This window comes from Cyprinodon variegatus, unplaced genomic scaffold, assembly GCF_000732505.1.
Source record: "Cyprinodon variegatus isolate N-32 unplaced genomic scaffold, C_variegatus-1.0 Scaffold1096, whole genome shotgun sequence".
NCBI lineage: Eukaryota > Metazoa > Chordata > Actinopteri > Cyprinodontiformes > Cyprinodontidae > Cyprinodon > Cyprinodon variegatus.
The window spans coordinates 180,409-204,485 of NW_015151549.1; the positions used below are offsets into that span (position 1 = coordinate 180,409).

The following is a 24,077-nucleotide window of genomic DNA, read 5'->3' on the forward strand; positions in this document are numbered from 1 at the left end:
GCCCCCTATCGGTATCGGCCTTAAAACTGAATATCGGACATCGGCCACCCCACCGATATTTAACCCGATATTTGATCAGCTTCTGAGATTCTAAAGTCTAAAAAAAATAAATAAAATGATACTACTTCATCTTCCTTAAAAACTTATTTTTTACAGACTTAAAAACTTCTAAGAGGGAAAAATTATTGATACCCCGGTACATTAAAATATCACAATATCTTCATATGCTGATATATTGCCATTTAAAAACACCATATCAATCTCTTTTACTAATGAAATATTGCTATATGTCATCGTTATGTTACGAAATCCCCCGAAAATTCACAAAATTTTGCCTTTTTTTTATATGTTGATGTATTGACGCGGTATCGAACTATTTTACTGACAAAATCTCACAAGAATTTGCTAAATATCATGAGAGTTTGTAACAGAACGATGAAATTTCACGAGATTTTGAAAGTAAAATAGTTCGATACCGCGTTTTTAAAAATCTATTTGATATCAGCAAATGAAAATATATTTGAGTATATTATTTTTCAAAGTGTCAGAAATGGATAAAAAACCTGCTATTTTCAATGACTACTTATTTTTGTCCAGCTTTAACATCGGTATCGGTACTCCCATTTTATTGCTATATAAATAAACACTATTGGTCTTTAATATCTCCTTATTTTGTACATTTTTTTAATTAAAGCCGCATTTAATACCAGTTTTCTAGCTGTTGGAGCAGATGAATGCCTCTGGTTGTTAAAGCAGTGGTAAAAAATAAGGTGGTGATATCAGAGTATCTAATGAAATAGGAGCTCATTGGGATAAATAATCACATTTGTGTGGATACCTTTACAATTGGCAGCATTATTGGTTCTGAAACAGTCAAACTGTCATTTTACAGAACCAGTGTCCACCATCTACCACCGACCCAAGTTAAGAGTTTCCAAGTGATTCAGAACCACAAACTGTCTGCCATGTTTATTTAGTTCCTTTACATCAGTGCAGGAAGCCTTGCTTTATGGATTATGTTGCCTACTTCATGATGTCAGACAGGTTTGATTGAAGCAAAGATTTTTTTTTTTTTTTGTCAAGGTCAATAATCCCTCCAAAGATTCAAATGATTTATGGAAAGGCCTGGTTAGTATTTCACTGCATTTCAACTGTTTTAGTGTCCAAAGTAAGAGCAACTTTAGCTTAAGCAACAAAACTACAACCAACTGTTTCCTAAATTTAGGTTCATCTTATAAATATCTCCTCAGTGGAAGATTGCTGCAGAAAAAGTGTCTTGGATATTTGGGGTCTTTATTACATGGACCAATTTTACAAATATTTCTCCTCCTACTTCAGATGATCTTCTTCTAACAAGAAGTTTGGAACATTGGTTCCCCTCTGTGGCTTCCAAAGGCTGCTGATGGTGGCTCACCTTAGTATTTGGTCATTTTCTAAATGCTCTTTCTAAAAAAAAAAAACAAAGTATAAAAAAAATCCCCAAAAAACTGATCAAATTAAATATAGCTTTATGTGTAACTTATTAATCCAAACAACTGATCAGAAGGGAATCAGGTCAGATTGACCTGATTGGCTGATTCCTGCCTATTAAAAACCTGAAAGTTTCCTCAGTGATTCTGCTGAATCCTTAGAGATGCATTTTTAATCTTGGCTAAATTTGGGAATCATGGTTTCCTGACCCTCACAAGCAGAGCAACAGTTAAAAGACCTTGATCCTGCAGTCGAACGGCAGACATGCTGTGAAAAGTCTCATATCGGCAAAATATCCACAGCCTGGAAACCTGAATACAGAGCAAGTCCTCATAGAGCTGGTGGGAGCGGTGGCTCCACACTAGACATCCAGCTCCAAAGTGGCCGTAGAAATGAACCCAACACTTAGACCTTTTCATCTTAGATTAAAGCAGGAGCAAGAAGGCAGGAGAGGAAAAATCCACTCAGAGCCACTGAGCTGACAGGCCACTACTTCTAAATATGGAGCTCTCTTTCTAGTTCCCAGTGGGACTTCACATTTGAGCACTTTAAAAAAGACAGCACTTGATCATATTCTATTAAGCCCAGCTCTACAGTCATGTAGCACTATAAAGGTCTCTGTAGTGACACCTGCTGAGTAGCTGAAGCTAAATCATGTTTAATAAGTGCTTTCCTCCTTTCTGATACCTAACCCTGTGGGATGAGACCTTCAAACACAGAGTTTACTGAAGTGTCTAGCTTTAGGTTATACTTATCTTTTTACCATTAACTTCCTACACTTTGGATGATTTGACATCCAGGATAATTACAGCTGGGTTAGAGCTGGGAAACGGCTGCATGTGGCCCTCAGTCCGACTTTGAATCCCACCCAGCAGAGTGAAGCAATCTAAGGATTTGACCTTCACCACCAGATTTGTTCCCTACAGGGTAAAAGTCCATGCAGGTTGACTGACTGAAAGGAAGCTGTAAAAAAGGAGGAAGACAGCAGCAAGAAGAACAAAGGTGGAAAAAACAAAAAACATCATCTTGGGAGTAAAAAACCCAAACAGGCCCCTAATTCCACTGCTGCTTTTCTTACGCATTTAGATTTATGGTGACAGTGATTAAACTCGACAGATATTGATAAACCTCAGAAACAAACAAGTTGCAACTTAAAAAACACATCTGTTCAATGAAAACAACACCAAACATAAATATCTCTAAAAATCTTTAGTAATTAAATGCAGTTTTTGTGAACAGTCAGGTTAGCATTTCACCAAAACGTTAATTACTCAGTAAGGTTTTTTTTTTTTCTAACAACCTTTATGTTCGTTTTTGGTGCTGCAGCTACAGCCAAGAAAAAAAAAAGGTAATAGATTTTTAAGTAGGCTACTTTCCATCGGTTCGATCATAACCATAAAAAGTACCATAAAACCTCATAATGAAGCATTTATGTCCGTATCACTAATTTTAGCCCAAAGTTTTAAACACACCCTGGAATGAAACAAGGGGTGCTTCATAAAGGGCTGCCCTGATACAAATACAAACAAATACAGCAGCCATCATTTCTCAAAATGGGGAAAAATATTAAACATCAGGCATAAGAAAAATTGATCCATTTCTTCTTCACCAAAGAGTTTCATTAACTGTAAACTAAAGCAGATAGAAGCGAATCATTTTCTAATATTGGAGACATTAGAGAAAGATTAGAAAGCAGATATATTCCAATATTCATTTTTTGGCCAATTATCAGCCGATTTTCAAGCAACGTCGACTGACCAGTGCAAGTCTAACTGCTTCTATGAGTTTTCTCACATCAGAGAAATAAAGGGAAATATATAAATATCTCCTCGGGACAGCATTAATTCAAGACCAGGATTTTAATGCACAGAGCAGAGAAAACAAAACATCTCATACTCGTCACAACAGGGATTTTTGTTCTACCTCGATTTAATAACTTTAATATGAGTCCTTTGGACTACCCATGTAAGGCGCACTGCTCATTATTTAGTATCTTTATTTTTTTCAATAATTATCATTATAACCTCCAATTAGACTGCTTTGACTCTCACTTTTTTATTATGACCACAACACGTCCACTTATTGCGTGTACCAAAAAGATAAAAAACAAAACTGCACCTGCGTTGGAATCTGCAGATCAGGCGCTTAAGGACTCTTAAGGGCTGGTTATACTCCTGCAGCAGAGTGTTGCAGTATGTGTTGTAGGTCTAGATACGGCCGAGGAGGGGAGGAAGTGAGGGCAAGATTGCACGACAACGGAGAGACATGAGGGCGAAAAAGAGCGGGGATCCACAATGGCGATCATACAAACAAAACAAGCCAGTAAGGTACCAAACAGGAAATGCACATAGTGTAGAGCGGATGTAGATATGACCAATCAGAGGCCTCCTGTCTGCGGTCACCTACAATTTTGGAGAGGTGCAGCAGAGTTATGCACCAGGGCAACACACACGCAGACAAACTGAGTATAAATCAGTCTTTAGTGTTAATTTAAACGTTTATTTTGTAACGTTTATAATTTAAAAATGATCCCTACAGGTTGTAAACAAACTTTAGTCCTGTAAATGCGAAAAGCATGCGTACTTCCTGATCCTTCAAGCCAGAGTGACAGACAGAGATATCGTCCTCTCTAATCTCCACGCTGCAGCCTTTCAGGGGGCCCAGCCGCCTCTTTTTGCCGGATGCGGGTGAAGTTGGTGGGTTGTTTTCTTTTCCTACACCAAATCAAAAAATAAACAAATAGGAGAAAATTACATAAACATGAAAAAAACAAATGGGACCTGGAGACACATGATTGAAGATAAGTTAAAGAGAAGACGTTAAAAAAACCGGAATAAAAACACATTTGAAGCAGATAAAGACTCAGTTTAGCTTCTACTAACTGAGAAAGAGGCTCATTTAAGCTGCTGACCAAACAGCAGCAGAAATGACTGGCTGGAAATGTCCAACTGAGGCTTATACTACGCAGCATATTAATCTGTAGCTTTTAAACTGTGCCTCCAGACATGAGAGAGAAATCTTCCCGGCATAGATCTACATGGAGAAATGAAACTATTAATCCTGCAGCGATGCGGCTGCCTCACCAGACAGATAATCTTGCGTGAAGATGCATCCTCCAGTGTCGTTGTTCTGCACTGGCAACGGATCACAGGCGTCGCTTTCCTCAACATCCATCAGGCTGCGGAAGGAGGCCATCTTCTGCCTCAGAGTGAAGGGGCTACTCATGACAAGCTGAGGGGTTGAGATGGCAAAATTAAACACATCTACTTAGAGATGGAGCTTGGCAGCTCATAAACTTCTGAAATGAGCGAAGTGGTATTAGTGAGGGAGAGCACATCCATCACACGCCGTTTCCACACACAACCCCGGGGTTCACGGTGCGCCTAAAGAGAGCCGCTCGAACATTTTCATTTCCTCAGAGATAGCAGCATTAGAGTAACACAGGTTAAGCATAATTAGAAAAACTGCTCACTTCATTGGGTGACTCACCCCATGCAGATCAGAGGACTCAGAGCTTTCACCGTGAAAAAAAGTCCCAAATATTGATTTTAACTTTTTTAACCACTTCTTCAGCATCATTTACTTCTCCTCTCAACCACATAGCAGAACTCCTGTTTGCTACAAACCTGCAGCACAGAAATGAAACTACTCCTTATTCATTATCACATCTGAGCAGGTGAGGGAGCATCATCAGTCCAACCCCGCCTCTCATCTCTCATTGGCCAGTATAAAGCAACCTTGGCGCTGTGACAGAAAGCACTTCCTGTTTTGCTGCTCAATGGCAGTATCTTATGGAGGGAATTTTCTTTCATTATTGCTGTAAGCAAAGAAATATTTTGTAATCTAGAAATTAAACTTTCTTAATAATAAAAAGTTAATGAGATTAAATGCTGTCTAATTAGGGTTTAATTTTTTTATATTTCCATTTTTCAGATTGAGGCATACAAAGAGCGTTCTTTTCAAACTGCATTTTTCTGACCAAATTTTCTTTATTTTCCAGCCCAATACAAAACCTCACCAATAATAAAGTAGACATGTTGCTAATGTCTATCCAGACCAATAGAAATGCATCTTTGCTCTTCCCTCCCCCACAGAAGTGAAGAGAATGGGATCTGGAAAAATGGCTTTATGAAACATGTGAAATTTGTAAAACTCTGAGATATGGAGAAATTTGAAAAAATAAAACATGGAAAAAGAAAAATACATAAACATTTTGAGAAAATAAAAAAAAACATGTTATTTTTTGGTTCCTGGACTGCTTTTTATTTACTTATTTTTTATTTACAAAACTTTTTCTTTGCTTGCAACAATAATGGAGCAAAACTCACTCCATAGAATATTCAAAAGTATATGAGGCTAGCTGGTTAGCTGCAGGTGCTAGTTATAGACAATATAAATACAGATGAAGATAAAACCTGCAAAAGTGTAATTAACAAAGCTAATTCATGTTTTTAAATTAAAAAAAGAAACCTAACTCTGATCTTGTAACAATAACTAACATTAAAATCACATTATGAGTCTTGAGATTTACATTCCTTTGCCACTAAATTGCTCCTCTGCATCAGGTGCAAACAGGCCTTTGCAATGAATGACGGAACCTTTTCTCTATACAGATAAACGAATGATCAATACATCGTTCCCATGTGAGGTTACAGGTCTGGATTCACTCTGTTGCTAACCACCATGTTGGTAGGCAGAATCACTATAGAAACAGCTGAGTAGGTGTGACTACAGAGGAGTATTTATTAATTTCAATCCAAAGCTTGTAGTCATTATCTCATGTAGGATATGAGATGTTCCAACCATGTAGATGGTTTGGAAGAGCGCAGTTTTCACTTCATCCCAAAAAGTCTGGCTTTGAAATAAATCGATCTCAAAGATCTGCCTTCGAAATGCTAAGAAGCTGCTTCTAATTTCACTTCTAATCTAATAAAAACAAAAAAGTATTATTTTTTTGTGAAAGAGCGTCACCGATTAACTGGATGTGTGTCACCTGTTCACAGGATATTGTATGTAAACGTTACTGAAATTACTCTCATTCTGAGCCAAACGAATGTTTCAGCCTTAATAGTTGATCGTACCTTTTCCTGCATTTCTCATGTCCCGTAAAGTAGCTATAAGTTTGTTTTCTAGCTTTAAAATAAGTATCTGGATTTCTCTCACCTCTGCTTCTCGAATGGCTGAGACACTGAGCAGCACATCTCGGTCAGGTCATGTGTCACATTTAAAATCTCAGTATAAAAACTAGGGGTGGGTATTGCCAAAGAAGTCACGATTCGATTCGAATCACGATTCACAGGCCACGATGCGATTCTATCACGATGCATCACGATACTTTAATTATTGCGATGCATTGCAATATTTTATCCTCCATGTTTTGTTTTTGAATGACTCGGCACAGTATCCCGTGGCCGGAAATGCTTGTGACACAAGACAGCGTGCGTCAACACATTTGCAGCGACATCTACTGGACTGGAAGTTGTATTACACTTGTTTTTGGCTGATGTTCACCAACGATTCATGCAATTTTATTTATTCATTTTTTTAAATTAATAATCGATTCTTGGCATCAAGAATCGATGCAGTAGATCACGAAAATTAGAATCACGTTGCATCATCATCACGATTATTTTGCACACCCCTAATAAAAACTCCATCCTAGAAGTACTTTCTCGATGAGCAGTGCATCGTCATAATAATGTAATAACGTTACTGTGTCACTGTATGACAGGCCTACCGGAATTAAAACTGCTGAATGATAAATTGTCGGTGGTATCACTGCGATAAACAATAATATTGTGGTTCATTTGAAACCAACGTTTTCCCAGAATGCAGCCGTTTCATTTGGTCAGCATTTGTCTGACCTGCTACTTCTCAGTGAAGATAAGGGAAGTTCGGAGAGCTAAGCACCGCAGGGAAACTTCTGTGATCCAAACTTTTTAGTGTAAAGAGACACAAGGAATACAATCAAGCATGCAAACCTACATTTTTGTGGACGTATAATATCGTTCTCAGGTCAAGAGTATCAGTTTACTTTTACTTTGTGTTTAGATAAATGCAGTTATCTTTGCTTGCCTACCAAGATGGCACACAGAACAGATGAGTGGGAACAAGGTATTATAGGAATAAATTGATCACAGGGGGTCAGGTTTAACACCGCATGAAACATCTAACCAACCTCTAGGGAGTGTGAGGATGGTGGGGTCTTCATCCTCTGCTGCGCCCTGAAACGGATGAGGGAATTTGTCTCCGGGGAGCCGCGGACCCCCACGCTGGATCTCCGCCGAGCTTTTATCTGAGCAAGGCGCGACTTGTCTGGAGAGGAGAGAGCAGATTCAATCATAATCTCAATCACTCCGACCCAACAACAACAAAAAAACTGTTTAACTCAAACTTTTATGCATCAGTTCAAGAATCTTTCCTCCAAGCTTGTTTAAAAAGGACATCATTGTCTTTCATAACTGGAGACAATTTCCTGAGGACCTAATAAAATGGTTATAGAAATGAATGGTCCATACTGTGATCAAGAACACAGCAGAATCACTGTTCCACAACAACAAACAGAAATATTTCATTACTGGCAGATCAATTTTATGAACACCTACATTTCCTTGTTTGGAGGTTATCCAACTGGTTATGATTAATGATATTAACTATCATTAGTCCCCATCTAAGTGCAAACAATCCATTGATGGCATGTAAATAAAACAACAGTCAGCTGGGCTGTTAATATGCCAGTCACAGTCATGCTTTTCTAACAGAGATGGGCTCCATAAACCCCTAGCTTCACTTTGCTTTCGTAATTCAAAAACAGTCTTTATATGGTGCAATGGTACAGAATAATATTCTTTGATTTCCTTTAAAGCATTAACAGCAGACCCAAAGCTCTATTTAAATAAACAGATTAATCCGGATTAATCATTTATTGAAATAATCATCAACTAATTTAGTAATCGATTGTTAAATTTAGTATAGAGACTAAATCAAGCCTTAAGCTGACAGAGCAACCCACTTAGAGCAGTAATTACATCAAAGATATTAAAAAGAAAAACATATATATAAATATTTTGCCATAAAGCTTTTTTATAAGCCATTAAAAAAAAAAAAAAAAACAAACAAAAAAAAACAAACGGTCAGTTCAGGTTTATTATAAAATATGTGAATCAGGAATTTGTCTATATACCAAACTGAACGATTGTTGCTCTTTACTTTAAAAACCACTTTAGATTTTAAAGATGGGAAAATTTTATTCATTTTTTTTTATTTAAAAATTAAATGTATAAAATGGCTGCATAAAAACCTCATTTTATTTTAGTGTTAAATTCTGTTTAAAGTAACCGATTATTATTAAAAATGTTTCCAGACCTTTACTGGTTGCTGATTTTCTTTCTTTGGACCCACTAATTTTTAATTGGTTACCCCTGGTCTAATGCCACTGTCACCTTGATTTTATGTAATTATCGTCATGCTGAAACTTTTGCTCCGCAGTCTAGCAGACGTCCTTTCAATACTGCTCTGTATTTACTCTATCTTCCTTCTCTATGTAGAGGAAAAGCCTCCCCATAGCATCATTCAGCCCCCTTCATGTTTCAATAAAGTGATGTTTTTTTTTTAAGGGTTATACACAATGTTTTCTTCCTCGCACATTCTTTTGCATTAAAGTCGTAGGGAAGCAGCTGTATTTTCGAATTTTCCCAAGCGGAGCTTGACTTTACACGACTGAATAAAGTGAATATGACTGGTTGTTTATCAAGAGGGTGGGATTGTTGTGGCAAAGGGTTCGCAAGCAAATTTGGTTGTGGCGGGTTTCTTTGAAGCATCTTGCTTACAAGTTAGCTACTTAGTGCTAGTAGGTTTCTTAATAACGACACTGTCAAGGAACGCTATGGACAGCGGAAACATGCAAGAGGAGGAGTTTTGTGTCAGAGGTCGTGGATGAGTCTCCTCCGTCATACATTTTTTATTTAGAGGAGGAAAGTGGGGACTAAGTTGTTGTGGAAGAGGACACCAGGGCAGCAGAAGCTTGGTTTGGTGTAGAAGGTTTACAGCCCTTCATGTTTGAGCCCTTGCCTCGCAACGCTGCCAGTTCTGTTAGCTCTACGCGTACCAAAGACACAGATGTTGCGTACATTATCTGCGACATATGAATCAAGATGCTATGACCGAAAAAATTTGATTGACAGATGACTGATGATATATGATTGGCTTAATTTAGGTGTACAAGCTGACGTATAACTAACTGATTTTTTTTAAATAACTTTTTGGGACAATATAGTCTGATAAGGCACATTTATATACATGTTTAGGCCAGAATGATTTGACATTTAAATATGATTTCCCTACAACTTTAAGGCTATAATCGATTTATTTGGTCAGACTTTGCAGGGTTGGGATATTGATATAGAACCTGTGCTTGTCCTTTTTTTGTAGGCTCAGAGTAAAGGGAGTCCAACCTTTCAGATTCATATTAACAAAAACGGATTAAAAACCATGCATTTCATTGAACTTTACCAGCATATGCTATTTTTAGTTGTTCCATCACAAAACTATGCCTTTTTCCCCCAAAAACAAAAGTTTATGTAATAAAAATCTCCACAATACACGTTTTAGCTAGTTAGTGATGGAAATTTGTTTATTAATGTCTAGTTGAGCCTGCTTACCTTTCCTGTTTGATGAGGTTGGAATAAAACTCTCAGTAGAGATGCCAAACTGGTGAGGTGTGAGCTCAGAGAAGTTTAATGGAGCTTCTTCCTCCACTGGGACTGTAGGGACTTCCTGGTCTGTAGCCATCTGTGTTGACCAATCACACAAGGAGCAGGTTAATAAATATGGCAGCTACGAGGAGTGTTTTAGTATAATACATTCTTTAGGAAAGCTTTAGACACACTTCTAAAAAAAAAAAAAAAATACGAATAAAACAAGCTACTAAAACGGTTTAAGGCACTGCAAGACGTCCGTTTATGGCAGATTCTCAACTAGTTGATAAAAAAACTAAATGGCAACGCTTTAAGCGAAATAAACCCGTTTTGACCCCCGATATAAACTAGTTGGTTAACGACAATAGCAGCTGGAAAACTCTTACCTTGACCATTGAGGTTAAAACATGTGTAAAATACGAATAAAAAACTATAGTTTCTCTAAAAAAATGATTGTGGCATGGAGAGATTCAAATCCCCCTCCAAACTCCAGCTTGGCGCTGCTGGTGTATCCCTCCGCGGAGCAGCAAATAAAGCTATTTTAACAAAGCTTGTAAAACATGTCATTACGTTATATTTAGTCTTTAAAAAAAATTTATTTTAATTCTGAACTCGGACTTAGCCGAAAGTACTGATAATATTGAAAAATCCGAAAATACTCTAACGAACTATTTTGCATTCGTTTAACGACCTGAGCGGAACTGGAAATCGTCAAAAATACAAACTAGCCAATAGAAATGAAGAGTTATCTACCACGTGATCATAGGCTTTGTTTGAATCTTTGTTTACTTTATTTTTGTGTTATATTAGGTCAAATTAAGACTTTTGGACTACTTATAACCGGATGAATCGCTATATTGTTTTTTTTATGTAGAATAAAAATATATGAAAAAACAAACTTGTATGGCTGTGAAGAAGTACTTAGAGCTCCCTCTGCTGGTGACTGAAACTGTAACCAAGCTGCATCCTTGCTGCTTTTGTGAATGTTAAACATTTCTTAAATTCAAATCCAGAAAGCAACGGCTAAACAGAATCAGAATTTTGGAAACTATACAAATATTACGTATTTATTTGTCCTTGTTTGTTTTGAAATAAAAAATAGAAATAATTCTAGGTTATGATTTATCTAATAGCTTCAAAGATAGTGATGTCTTGCTCCCCCAAACAATAAGCCCAGGCAGGCGTGTTAACTCTAACGTGCAGTGTTGTAAATCTCTGTAAAGCCTAAAACCACACACATACAATCTGGAAAACACTCAAAGCTCCTCCTTTTGTGAGGTTTCAGAGTCTGTTCTACAGCTGAGTACACTGAGATCAGATGCAGCAGTGAGCCTCTCTCCACAGCTGGGCTCTGACCACATCAAGCGTGTGCCTTGCTGTGTTGACACCAGCCAAGTGGAGAGAGCCCTCACTTTTATTGAGGACATAAAAACTTCCAAACAATGAGCAATAAGATAAAAACATATGTTAACTAGTTAAAAAAAAGTTTCAAATATTTATTTTTTGCAATCATCTGTTGCTTTTAAAAAAATAACCTTTTCATATATGTAGGAGTTTTCAAGCTGACATTACTGATAAGTAATATTTCACACAAGTTAATGTTTAAATTCTAAGATTTTTAAATTTGAATTCATCAAAGGACATTTCTCTCATATAGTCCTCTCTGTTTATTCTTTGTGGTCTGTCTTTATTTGGTGTCTTGGGAAAATATTACAAACCATACAACTTGTATTTCTTATTTTATGATAAACTGACAAATGTAGGTGGTAATGAAATGGAGGGGAAGATTCAAAATTTTAAAGGTTGTACAGCTAAAAATTGGAAGATTGTCATGCATTTATAGTCAGCCTCAGTGAGTCAATACTTAATAAATCTGTTTTGCTAAGATTGCAGCTGCAAGTGTTTGGGGTGTATTTTTCATCAGTGTTTGCACATCTAGACAATGAATACTTGATCTTCTTTTGTGTTGAAGATATACTCAAGCTTGGTTTATAACTTTATTAATCTCACACTGGAGAAATTCACCTTTGCATTTAACCCATCCCCTTGGGGAGCAGTGGGCTGCCACCGTGCAGCGTCCAGGGAGCAATGTGGGGTTAAGGGTCTTGCTCAGAGATCCAGAGTGGTAGTCTGTGGGGATCGAACCAGGTACTTACAACCTTCTCACCTTACACTACAGAGTTTTGACATTTATCACTGGCTTGGCTCATACACAAAATGGGAGAGGTCTAAATTCCAGTGAACAATAAGGACCCTATAGCGAATCGTTGAAGTTGACCTTTCCTCCAACCAGGAGTTGTAAAGGTCAGTCTAAGGAAAAGGTTGGCAAATATCTCTGCAGACCCCACACATCCTGCACATAAAATTATAGACTTACATTTAGCATTATCATACCTTTTGAAAGAGACATGGCCGCAGAGGAAGTTTTTCTTCTGTCAAGCTGTTGACACCATCAAGCTTCTCAGAACCGAAGAGAAATTCCTTCTCTTTTTGAACAAATTTGGCATCTGAAGCTGATTCTTACCAGACCTTTCCATAAACATGTTTAGACCTTTAGATCCATGTTGCAAAGCATTTAATACTTTTAAGACTAGCCTTAAAACTTGCCTTTTTTAATAAAGCTTATAGTTAGAGTTTCTCAGGTTATCCTGATTTATCTCTATAGTTATGCTGTTATAGGCTTAGCCTGCTGCAGGACAAAGGAACCACTTTTCATTGTTCTGCTTCAATCTATTTCTAATTTCCAATTCTGCAGTATTTGTTAGTTTAACTTCTAACTTTATGTCCTCTCTGCTTTTTCTCATCATAGTATCTTCATCTGGTCTGGTTCGGTTAAGCTGTGGCACCACCCTCGACGGAGACATAAGCTGAGCTGCTGCTATAAACAACTTCAATTATAGATAAGGGTGTTGGGCATGTTTTTTGAGAGATTAGTCTTGTTTATCTTCCAGACATAATTATGGTTTCAATTATTGATGCAACTAAATGTATGTGCTCTCTTTCTGTTCTCTTTCTTCCTTTGACATGTAAACCAGCTCATAGCTCATCGGCTTAACTGTTTCTTTCCTTGAAAGAGCCACCAATGGAGCTAGTTTACCATTTCCTTCTCATAGAACGTATTTAGGGATCAGTGCTTTTATGTCTGCTTAAGTCTCCTTGAACCCCAGTCGGCCTCAGCAGGCCAACTCTGAACTTTGAATCAATTTGACTGTATGATCTGGTGAACTGTAAAGTGCCCTGAGATGACATGTGTTGTGAATTGGCACTATAGATAGATAGATAAACTTTATTCTGGACAAATGGTCCAATAAATACATACATAAAAATAAAATAAAAATAGTTAATGATAAAAACACAATACAAGTACCATTATCAATTAAATAGGATCTTTAAGAAGACAGGAATACCAGTGTCTCCACACCTTAGACTGATATCGGATTGCACTACGTGTGGTATCAGTGAGTGACAAAATAATATCGTTTTCAGATGCATTTAACCTACAAATAAACTTATACATTAACTTTCGTAGAACAGCTTGTAGGGTATTAACTATTGCTGTGACAAACATCTCACTTGCACTGGACCATCTTGGACGTTTCAAAAGTAACCGCATCTGCAGCCTTTGCAGGTTGACTTTTCTATAGGTAGTCCACAGGTGAGCAGTGTACAGAGAGGTACAATATGCATTAAACAGTTCCACTTTGACTTTATCAGTACATGAACCGAATTTACGTGCAAGGGTATTAGCTTGAGCATACAACAATCTACATTGTCTGCAAATGTCATTATCGTCTGACAGATTTTCTGTGATGATGTGCCCAAGATACTTGGTTTTATTTGTTACACCCAGCACAGTATTTGACAGCAAAAAATCTGGAAACTCAGTAGATTTATCTTCCTTACTCCTACAGATCATGATCACACTTTTAGATGGATTGTACCTTATGTCGTGTTCCAGACCATACTCAGAGCAGATGTTAAGTAGTTGCTGTAACCCAGCAGTACTAGGGCTAAATATTACTAAATCATCCGCATACATCAGGTGATTAAGTACCGAGTCACCAGCCACACAACCAGTGTGACAAGCTCTCAACTTGTGTGACAGTTCATCCAGATACAAGTTAAAGAGAACTGGGGACAAAATCCCGCCCTGCCTCACCCCATTACTAACTTTGAATGGAGCAGAGACACATTCCCCCCATTTAATCTGCAGTGTTTGCTGAGTATACCAGTACTTCAAAATACGAACAATATACTCTGGTACTCCTTTTTGTGTCAGTTTTGTGAACAGTTTTCTGTGGTTTACCCTATCAAATGCTTTTGATGCATCCAGGAAACACATAAACACTGAAGAGTTCTGCTTATTATATTTATAAGTAATCTCTTTTAGAGCATATTTACACATATCTGTGCCCAGCCTAGCCTTAAAACCAAACTGGTTATCGGTAGACTTGATAACCTCTAAAATCCTGTCCAGCAGGATTGATTCAATAATTTTTGAAACTATGCTGGCCAGCGCTATCGGACGGTAATTATCAGAATTGAAAATGTTTCCAGTTTTATCTTTAATGACGGGTACTAACAGGACACTTAAAATAGAGTCAGGTAAAAGACCATGAATAAAAAACGATGTGAAACAAATGGAAAGTAGAGGAGCTAGCCTTGCATTTGCATACTTTAAATGTTCAGCTGAGACTCCATCCAGCCCAGTGGCTTTATTGTTAGATAATTTGGAAATAGCTTTATGAACCTCATAAGGCAGGATTTCATCTATATGGTCAACATTATTTGCAGTGCATGGTTCACTATGGATGCAAATAAAGAAAATAATAGAAATAAACTGAATTGAACTCAGCAAATGACTGGATATAATCGGCTGGGTTTCCTTAGAAAGCTTTTAATCGATCTGACGGTAGGACTTAATTGAATTGTGATTATGTTTGTTTTGAATTGGCTTTATATAAATGATCTGAATCAATCCTTTCCTTGTAGTTCTGGCTGTTAATGATTGTTGTCCAGCTGGAAGGTAAACCTCTGGCCTGGTACCAGACCTCTGCAGCCTCTAACAGGTGTTCTTTAATTCATGTATTTATTTAATTTCTACTAATCCTCCCTGTCCCCAGACCATGATGCTCCCACCACTTTGTTTCACACTGGGAACAGTGTGTTTAGAGTGACTTGCATTTTTAGATTTCTCTAAAAGAAATGATTTCTTGCATTTGTCAAAACATTAGCTTCCTTCTCGCCACTGAATCACAGAACCCATATATTAAACACTTTTGTTTCATCCTAGCTTCAGATCTAACACTTGAATCCGGCTTGATGGATAGGGGCCAAGTACACATATTCTATTTCAGGTCTAAGATTATGGAAAATGGCAAGACAATCACTACCGGAGATTTAACTCTGTCTAACAGTAGATTTTTTGCTCCTTTGAGCAGTTGCCATGGCAGATTATCTGCGTCTCAATCTGTCCCCTGTATCCTCCTCTGTCACACCAACTCTTCTTCACTAGCAGCATCAAACCACTCACACTTATTTCTCCTTTCTTCCTTCCTGGCAGCTCCATATTCAACATCCTTTATCCAGCATATCCAGTATCTCTGCTCTGCACATGTCCAAGCCATCTTTGCTTTTCGAACTTGGTCCAAAAACCTGTTCAACCCTAACCGTCACTGTGATGTACTCATATCAATCCCTCTGCATTTTAATCTCACTGAATGAAAAATATTATTTTCAACAATGGTGCCCCTTCCTTTGTCAGTCTCCAAACTATAAATCTTAGCAGGTCTTGCCACCAACTTGATAACCTTCTTTTCACTCTTTCAGCATTGGCTTCCTTATATCGATTTACACCTCCTGCTGTTTTAGGAGGAGGACCCATAGAGTTTAAAGCAATCCACCTTCAGTACATCAGCTTTTTGCAGCATTGCTATTTCATCTGTCTATCTCTTGTTAAATAGAAATTAATCTTAACCTTTGCTGTCAGGTGGCTGATTGTTCCTCTCAGTTCCGACTGCTGTTACCGCTCACTGGGTCATCTACTCACACATGAAGAGATGATTTTTTTCCCCCCACTAATTGGATTACAGTAATTAAGATCTTATCCCAAAGTTATCTATTATTAGACATAAAATATTATGAGGAATTCCCTTTCACAAAAAAAAAAACACTCAACCCCGAAGTATGTCTGTCTTTTTATTAGTGTATTTATATACACATATAAAAAATAAGGACATATGTACAATGATAATAAATATCGACAAGTTTTTTTTACAAGTGAAATAAGTTACTTAAGATTTTTTTTTCAAAAATAAACAGAACAATAACAGGCAAAAAAAAAATGGGGTAAAAATAATCCAAATATTAATGCAAGAACACAGCAGAACCTAAAACCTCATAGGAAGAAATATTCAAATGCTTGAGAGCTGGGGAACGGCACATTTAGAACATCACACATGCATGTTTTTCAAGCTTTAGACCTGTTTTCCTTTGTCTTTTGAAACGCGTGTCTTTACATAATGAAAATAACAAGCCTGATTTTAAAAAAGGAGAAATATTAAGACATAACCAAGTACCAGTGTAAAGAGCTCATTTTTAAGCTTTCTGCCTCAAGAAATTAAAAACAAAGTGAGCAGTTTGTCACTGATTTGATTCAAGTCAGTAGCTTTATATTTGGTTTTAAAAGGCTGAAAACACATTTCAATTTCAGCCTTTCTTAATGTAGGGGGAATTAGAAAAATATATTGGCCCAAAATATCAGTACTGACATGTAAACAAACAGCAGCCTCCTCGGTTTCCAACACATTTTGCCTTTTGCTTGAGGGGAAGTTTAGCCGTAGATAAAATACGAAAGAAGGCTGCTGACATCAGCTCAGAGTAGCAAAGTGGACGGATTGCTGAGACTTAAATATTGATCTGGAATCAAATAAAATTTATTCGGGAATTTTTAACAGGAACAAAAGCAACTGCAGTCTACTTTGGCTTTATTCAGAAAGGTGAAGAGGCACAGAGAAAGTAAACATGTTGAAATACAGCCATGAATTTACTGTACAACTCTTGAGGCATAAAAATCAGCTTTCTCGTCTGTCTTTTCAAGAGATCTTTAGTGTTGAATAACGTTAGAGCCTGGAAAAAGTCCAAAAAAGGATCCAAATGTTCACTTTTGTACAGGGATGATCATATCAAAGATGTTCAGTCCACTTGCTGAGAAGATCATGCAACAGTAGTATGGAGTGCTGATGGCTGACCTCCTCTAAGTTCTAGATTTTTTAAAACTTTCTTCCTCTTTTTTCTCCCCTCATCGCTCTGTACACAGTTGGAACAACACAAGTTACGTCACGCTTTTTCTCTGCGTTCCTCCGGCCTCCACAGGCATATCCACAAAATACACGAAGATAAAAAACACTGAAAGGAAACAGATAGATGAAGTTAATAACAGAAAAATATATATTTCTATTCTTAAATGTACAGATAAAAACAAGTTTATAATAATAGGTCCTTTAAACAATATTCACACCATTGGAACTTTCTCACTTTAACTCCTCACAGATCAGTTCTGTCTACATTAATACAACAAAGGCAGTTGGCTGCCTGCATGTTACTGAGGAGAATTAGCATATTATAAAGGGAGCTTAATACAAACTTACAAAATACTTATGATTTTTATTGTAAAAACATTTTAAGAAGGCATGTATAATCTTCCACTTCACAATAAATCCTATAAGTATGTGGAGGCATTTGTCATTAATGCTGCAGTAAAGAAAATGCAAAAAAAAAAAAAATAATGATTGCAATTCAAATTTGAAACTTTTAATTTTCTTAATTAATTTAATTGCTGTTTTCTTTTTCATAGTAATTTTTTCTTTTTTTACTAGATTTTCTTTTTTTTCTATTTTCTTTTAAAATTTTTGTTTTTTCAAATTGCGTCACATTTTCGTCACTTCAAGCCCAAAACAGACAAATACAATGTTGTTGCTGACATCCATTAGATACAAATTCTTCTTCAATCCTTAGGAATATATCTGAATATATATTTAGATATATATTCTATTTATAAATATATATTTAAATATAAATATTTAGATACATCTAAGAAAAGGAAAGAAAAAAAATAAAATCTGTTAAAAATGATAAAAGATTAAAAAACTAAATCTGAAAAAAGTGAAAAGTTTAATTTCTGGAATGCATTTTTCTTTTATTTCTCTTTTCAAAATCATAAAGTTATTTTTTTTGTTTGCAACAACAAAGCAACAAATTCTCTCCATACAAATAAAGCGCATTTGACTTTTTCTTTTTAAAGGGTCAAAAATTAAAGAAAGGTTTCTATAGTAAGTCATTTGCAGAAATAAACCTTTCCATGTTCTCCGGGCTGACAAAAGAAAACAGTTAATATAAAGACTGGATTCTGCCAAAGGATGCAATGGGTCAGTATGTTTTGATGCCTAATCAGAACGAAACATTTACTCTTCAAAGACATTCTCAATTAGTTCACAACAAGCTCTATGGAGGCCCCTTCTTCTGTTATATTGCCAAATGCACCTGATCCTCAAGGCCTTCATCTAAGAATGAACATGGAAATATTCAGTCAGAAAAGGATTTGCAAAAACAAAGCAAGAACATTGGTAGAGCTTTGGCAACTAAATAGGATTTGTTGACTGTTATGGTGCTAACAACTTATACTAAAAATAAGAAACAAACGAGGCAATTATTTTCATTTTAAAACTTTAAACAAAAAAAATAAATAAAACAAAAATTAATAGCTTGCCCTTCTACATGATTCTACATGATATTTGGTCCAATGTAAGTACTGTATCACTAAAGTCAGTGCTCTTCTTTTATTAAATGTTGCCACTCCTGTTAAAAACAATCAACCACATCAGGTTGCAGTAACTTAAGGTTAATCAAAGTCTTTTGACAGGATTTCGGGTGTATAGGCAAAGGTTTACTTTCTGTAAATGGTGATGACATCATAGATATATGGACAGCGGAGTCCTTCAGGAAAAAAAGGCGACTGTTTCTGAAGCCCACAGCATGAGCAGTGCACATTTACCCATATTAATAAAACTGGAGGACAGGGTTTTCAGAATGGGATCCTGAAGGGCTTTCTTTATTCATGGACTGTTTTTTGTTAACTTTACTTTTTTTTTTTTTCAAACCAAAAATAATTCTAAGAATCCATCTGCTTCAGAACTAATCAAAAAATAAACAAATTCTCCTTTCCAATACTGAAGTAACCCTATAGCACATTTATTATTTGATGTAACAGTGTTTGTCACGATGCAATAGCGGCAGAGGACTCTTCCACTGGTTCATCAATTCCATTTCTTATTCAAACAAATCCATTTCTGCAGTGCCTTGCCTTAAGGGGCAAAAGAAACAGATGCCACCCTTTCATGTCTGTTTAATTCACATGAGGCCAGTTTCTTGAAATAACAAAACTAACTTTTAAAATGATTTTACTGCTTCGGCCAAAATAAAATAAAATATAAAAGTTTACTTAATTCTTTTAGTAATACATATAAATAAAATCATAATTTCGACTCGTTGGGGATCATCTGGCCTCTTTTACACCTGAAGCTTATGAAAGTATTTACACCACCGAATATTTTTACTTAAAGAAACTAACATATTTAGATTTTTATTGAGACTTTATGTTGAAACCTCACAAAGATGTAGATCAATGTGAAACATAAGAATAATAAAACATGTTTTTGATTTATTATAAACAAAAACCTTTGCATTCATTTTCTGCTTTCTTTTCACCGATGCCACTAAATAAAATCCAGAGTTTAATTTTGTCTTCAGCTGCCACCTAGTCAGCAAATAGACTCCAACTGAGTGTGTTTCAGTAGCAGGATAAATCCTTCTGTTCTTTGAAGACCTCAGAGGCTTATTAGAAAACATTAGTGAACAAACAGCAGCATAGAGACCGAGATACACAGCAGGCGGGTCAGAGCAGACGTTGTAGAGAAGGTTAGAGCAGGATTAGCTAATAAACCTCCCCCCAAAAAAGTACCGATTGATTCACCTGCAGAAGATTGAAAAGGGAACGATACAACTACAAGACATCTAATCTAACATTAGATTAATCACAACCAAGATACTCATGGTAGCTCTGGAAGACCTGCAGATAACCACAAAATTGGTGAAAATCATTTTAACTATTAGGGATATTCTAATACATTTTTGTTAAATATTGGAAACAATACCGGTACTGCAGCTTTGATTATACCACTATACCAATACTGACCCAATAGGGTATCAGCTTTAATTATATATATTTTATTACTAATTTTAAGGATTATAAAAAGCGTAATCAAGTTATCTTAATCAGAGAACAATAGTCAACAGAAATTGGTATGAGGACTTTAAAGTTATATGTTATTAGCCAATGGCGGGTTTAGATGCAGGCCAATACATTGTGATACTAGTTTTTGGCTGATGTCAGATGGATTTTGAATATCAATATTGGAGTGAAACTAAATATCATGTACTGTATAGAAGTCTGGAAGGAAATCCAATTGAGAAAAAGTGGCAAAATATGTGTTCACAGATTCTATATCCTGCCTGAGTTTCATTTTTGCCAAAGTACTGGGTCATCAAATGTATAATGCTTGGAGGTATAACCCTAAAGAAAGGCAGTGGTGACTGCAGTATAAGGTTTTTCTAGAGAGCATTAAACAATCAGGTTAAACAGAAATACATAATTCAATTTGAGGAAAATTATAATTGTTCAAAGGCATATTGTGTATACTAGAAATCACTATTGTAATCAAAAAAGGAAAACATACCTTTCACTGCTTCATGGCATCTTTTCGCCTGGGCCAGGAGTTGAACAGCATGGCAGCAATCAGTCTGTCGGTCGGTCCTTTTCTTCCAGAAACACTGCGTGGGTTCTTGTTGTGTTTCAGTGTTCCTCCATTGTTTCGGTCCACAGTAGCCCCGGATTAGTCTCTAGGCTTCGGTGAAGGGGTTGGTTGGGGTTCCATGGGTTCTAAGGGTGCTTCACATTCGCTCTGTTGCCCTGGATGGCTGCGATCCACAATGATCTGAATGCCTGTTAATGTTGAGTGTGTACGTGCTGGAGTGGTAGTTTCCTTCTTGGCAGTGCAAGTTACCACCCTCAATAAACACATGGAAAAAAATAAATTAAAGCACTTTCTAAGACATCCATAGCCGTCACAACAATAAGGGTTCTACTACATTCTCTGCGCCGAATGTCTTCATGTCAGCTTCAGTTTGCAAGTAACTCTGCGGCTAATGTTCTGCTGCTAAGAACTGCACAAACAAAGCCTCTTTGCTTTTTCCTTTCAAAAGACAGGAACAAGAGTTCAAAAGGTCCAAATCTAAACACCCCTCTGTTACACACTGTGACTCCAAGAACTGCGTTGGTGGAAAAAGGGTCTAAATGTCACATAAAGAGCTCCTGGAGCTGAATGAATCATTGAAGGTCACTATGCCGGAGTGAGGGAGGAGTAATGTTATGCCAAGAAGGTCGCCCTCACTGTCTTTCATAGAGGTGAACCTTTAGTCTCTAACAAACTGGTTGAACAGCTCTGTGGTCCATATATCAGAATCAACAAAGAATATCTGACAAGAAATGTCTTAATTCAATCCAAGCATCACATTCAGTTAAAGTGGAAGAAATCGAAGGAGTCCTCCAGCAGTAAAAGTGACATGATGGGGAAAAAATTTCAATTGAGCGGAAATGTCTTGAGAGATTGTCCTTCATTTAGAAACTCCCTCCTTGTGTCTTTCCCTCCAGTTCGCTTCATTTTCCGTCTAATTTACTCTCTTTTTGTCTCCTCTCTGCCCCACACAGAGCTCCTGCCACAGGGACATGATTGTCGTCTTGCTTGGAGATTAATTAGTCCTTTTTTTTTATCGCTCTCTCACTCCAGGCTCACAAGTACAAAAAAGAGGGAAGACAGGCTTCCAGTATTTTTTAAGTGCAGTAAGCAGAAAAAAGTCTTAAGGATCACAAGCACAAAAAAAAGCAACATATTTCCAGTTTGTCGCCTTTGCTGTTAAATGGTCCCAGTAGGGGTACTAAAAACAGCTGTGCACATCAGAGAGAAAAAAAATAACACCATTTGTCAGGGTTCCATGCTTGAGGGGTTCTCCTCTGCGTTCATCTTAAAAAAACAGAAATACAGTATGTACACGAGTGGCAGTTGCACAGTTGAAGCAGAGACAGTCACAACCAAGACTCTATGTTGCCTGAAACACAGCAACTGTTGGCAAACACGGTATATGAGTGTATGTGCTGAACATGCTGTGTGCAAGAAGAAGTCTACAGAGAGCCAAACAGGCATTGGCAGAGTGAGACAGAGAGCATGGGAGTGGACAGCATGTCACTAAAAGACAGAGAGAGCAGGCATCCTCTGGAGGAGGGAGGTAGTTTGGTTGGATTCTTGTTCCACCTCAGGGAATAAATAAAGATGGAGGAGGGAAGGCCTAGACAGAGGACTCCTCTGGATTGGCATCGGGCAGGACGCTTCTCTGTTGCAGAGTGCGCCTCAGCTCCTCCTTGAAGGGACTGGAGTAGTCGTTCCCGCCCACACCCAACCCTCCAAGCGCGCCGCCCCCAACACCGGCCCCGCTAGCCCTCTCCTCCCCTGCTGTGCTCAGGTTGAGGCGGATATAGCCGTTGCTACCAGAGCCTCGGATGTTGGTGAGGCTGAGCCGGCTAGGGGAGTGGATGGGCTGGCCGGGAATGGCACTGGGTGACGCCGTGCTGCTGACACTACTGGGGCCAAGGGCGTGGCCGGGAACGATCTTCAGCGACCCATCTGAGTAGTAGTAGTTGGCGCCCGTCTCCCAGAACCGGTCCTCGTCGCTTGGCATCTTGCTGGGCACGAAGGTGGGCGGCTCCTTGGGCAGGGTGATGGGGTAGACCAAGGTGCTCTCCAGAGGCTTCATGTCGGCTCCCTTCCCTAACGCCAGCTTCAGCCTCCTTCGCAAGTAGAGAGCTGCTACGAGAAGGAGGAGGCACACTGCCCCCAGTGTGATGACCAGCACCCAGAAGAGCCCCATGCTGCTGTCCGGGGCACGGGCTTCCATGAACACCGGGGCATTGGCAACGACAGTCACCTGGTAGCGCTCAGTCTGAAACTTTACTCCCAGTTCCTCAGAGTAACAGATATAGCGGCCCGCTTGCATCTGGCCCACTTCGGGTATGATGAGGGCTTTGAGGGTTCTGTCAAAGCGAGGTCCTCCTGCTTCTGGATCACCTAGCTGGAGCTCGCGGTCATTGACCATCCATAATGGCTGGGCCAGGTTGGAGACGAGCTGGCAAGGCAGCACCATATCAGAACCAACAACCACTATTACATTTCTCAATCGGGACGGATCTGCAGTAGAACAAATGGGTTGGAGGGAGCAGAGAAGACAGATGTCTAAGTTATAGATAATCAATAATACTACACATAAAATATTTTGTGCTTTGACACATTTCTTCCTTTTCATTTCAATTTATTCACTTTAAAAAATAATCGCAAAAACAATCGCAAGCACATTTAGCTAACTTGCTCATGCATTAATGGCTAATTCTCACAAGGGGGCACTAATAAACTGTAGCTCATACTCACCAGCACTCGGGATGGAGACTGGAAACTTGGCTTTTCCACGGTTGAACCTCTCTAGCATGAGGTCCTGTGAGAGAGAGGAAGTCGACCTGAAAACAAAACAAAAATGAAATACAATAGGATTTTTTTTTTATGAAATATTGGATGCAATGAAATCTTACTTTAAACTTTATGACATTTGTTACAACTGAATGTTATAGATGAACACAAAGCAATGATCAACATCTCACTAATGTGAGTACATTCCTCATATTTCTTCAAACATTTTACTGCACCATTTCATGAGGCAACACTGAAGATTTAAGACTTTGATAGAAAAGAA

At 37.8% G+C, this 24,077-nt stretch overlaps 2 protein-coding genes across 6 annotated transcripts in view; both read right to left on the minus strand.

Annotated features, from left to right (window-relative positions):
- Positions 1–10,828, minus strand: part of cdca2 (cell division cycle associated 2) — a 21,220-nt gene extending 10,392 nt beyond the window's left edge. For 2 of the 5 annotated variants that reach the window (XM_015400377.1, XM_015400376.1), the window contains exons 1-5: positions 10,553–10,828; positions 10,131–10,260; positions 7,649–7,785; positions 4,554–4,701; positions 4,084–4,184 (exon numbers count right to left, since the gene is read on the minus strand). In XM_015400377.1, coding sequence (XP_015255863.1) covers positions 4,084–4,184; positions 4,554–4,701; positions 7,649–7,785; positions 10,131–10,260; positions 10,553–10,561 — 525 coding nt within the window. In that variant the 5' untranslated portion in view covers positions 10,562–10,828. Of the gene's footprint in view, positions 1–4,053; positions 4,185–4,553; positions 4,702–4,959; positions 5,607–7,648; positions 7,786–10,130; positions 10,261–10,552 lie in introns of those variants that run through there. The other 3 variants (XM_015400374.1, XM_015400375.1, XM_015400378.1) reach the window with 2 other exon arrangements.
- Positions 10,829–17,262: 6,434 nt separating this feature from the next.
- The window catches only part of sema4c (sema domain, immunoglobulin domain (Ig), transmembrane domain (TM) and short cytoplasmic domain, (semaphorin) 4C), a 44,110-nt gene continuing 37,295 nt past the window's right edge, over positions 17,263–24,077 (minus strand). Inside the window, exons 12-14 of the mRNA XM_015400373.1 lie at positions 23,759–23,844; positions 20,960–23,521; positions 17,263–17,573 (exon numbers count right to left, since the gene is read on the minus strand). Of these exons, the coding sequence (XP_015255859.1) occupies positions 22,626–23,521; positions 23,759–23,844 (982 nt within the window). The 3' untranslated portion in view covers positions 17,263–17,573; positions 20,960–22,625. The remainder of the gene's footprint in view (positions 17,574–20,959; positions 23,522–23,758; positions 23,845–24,077) is intronic.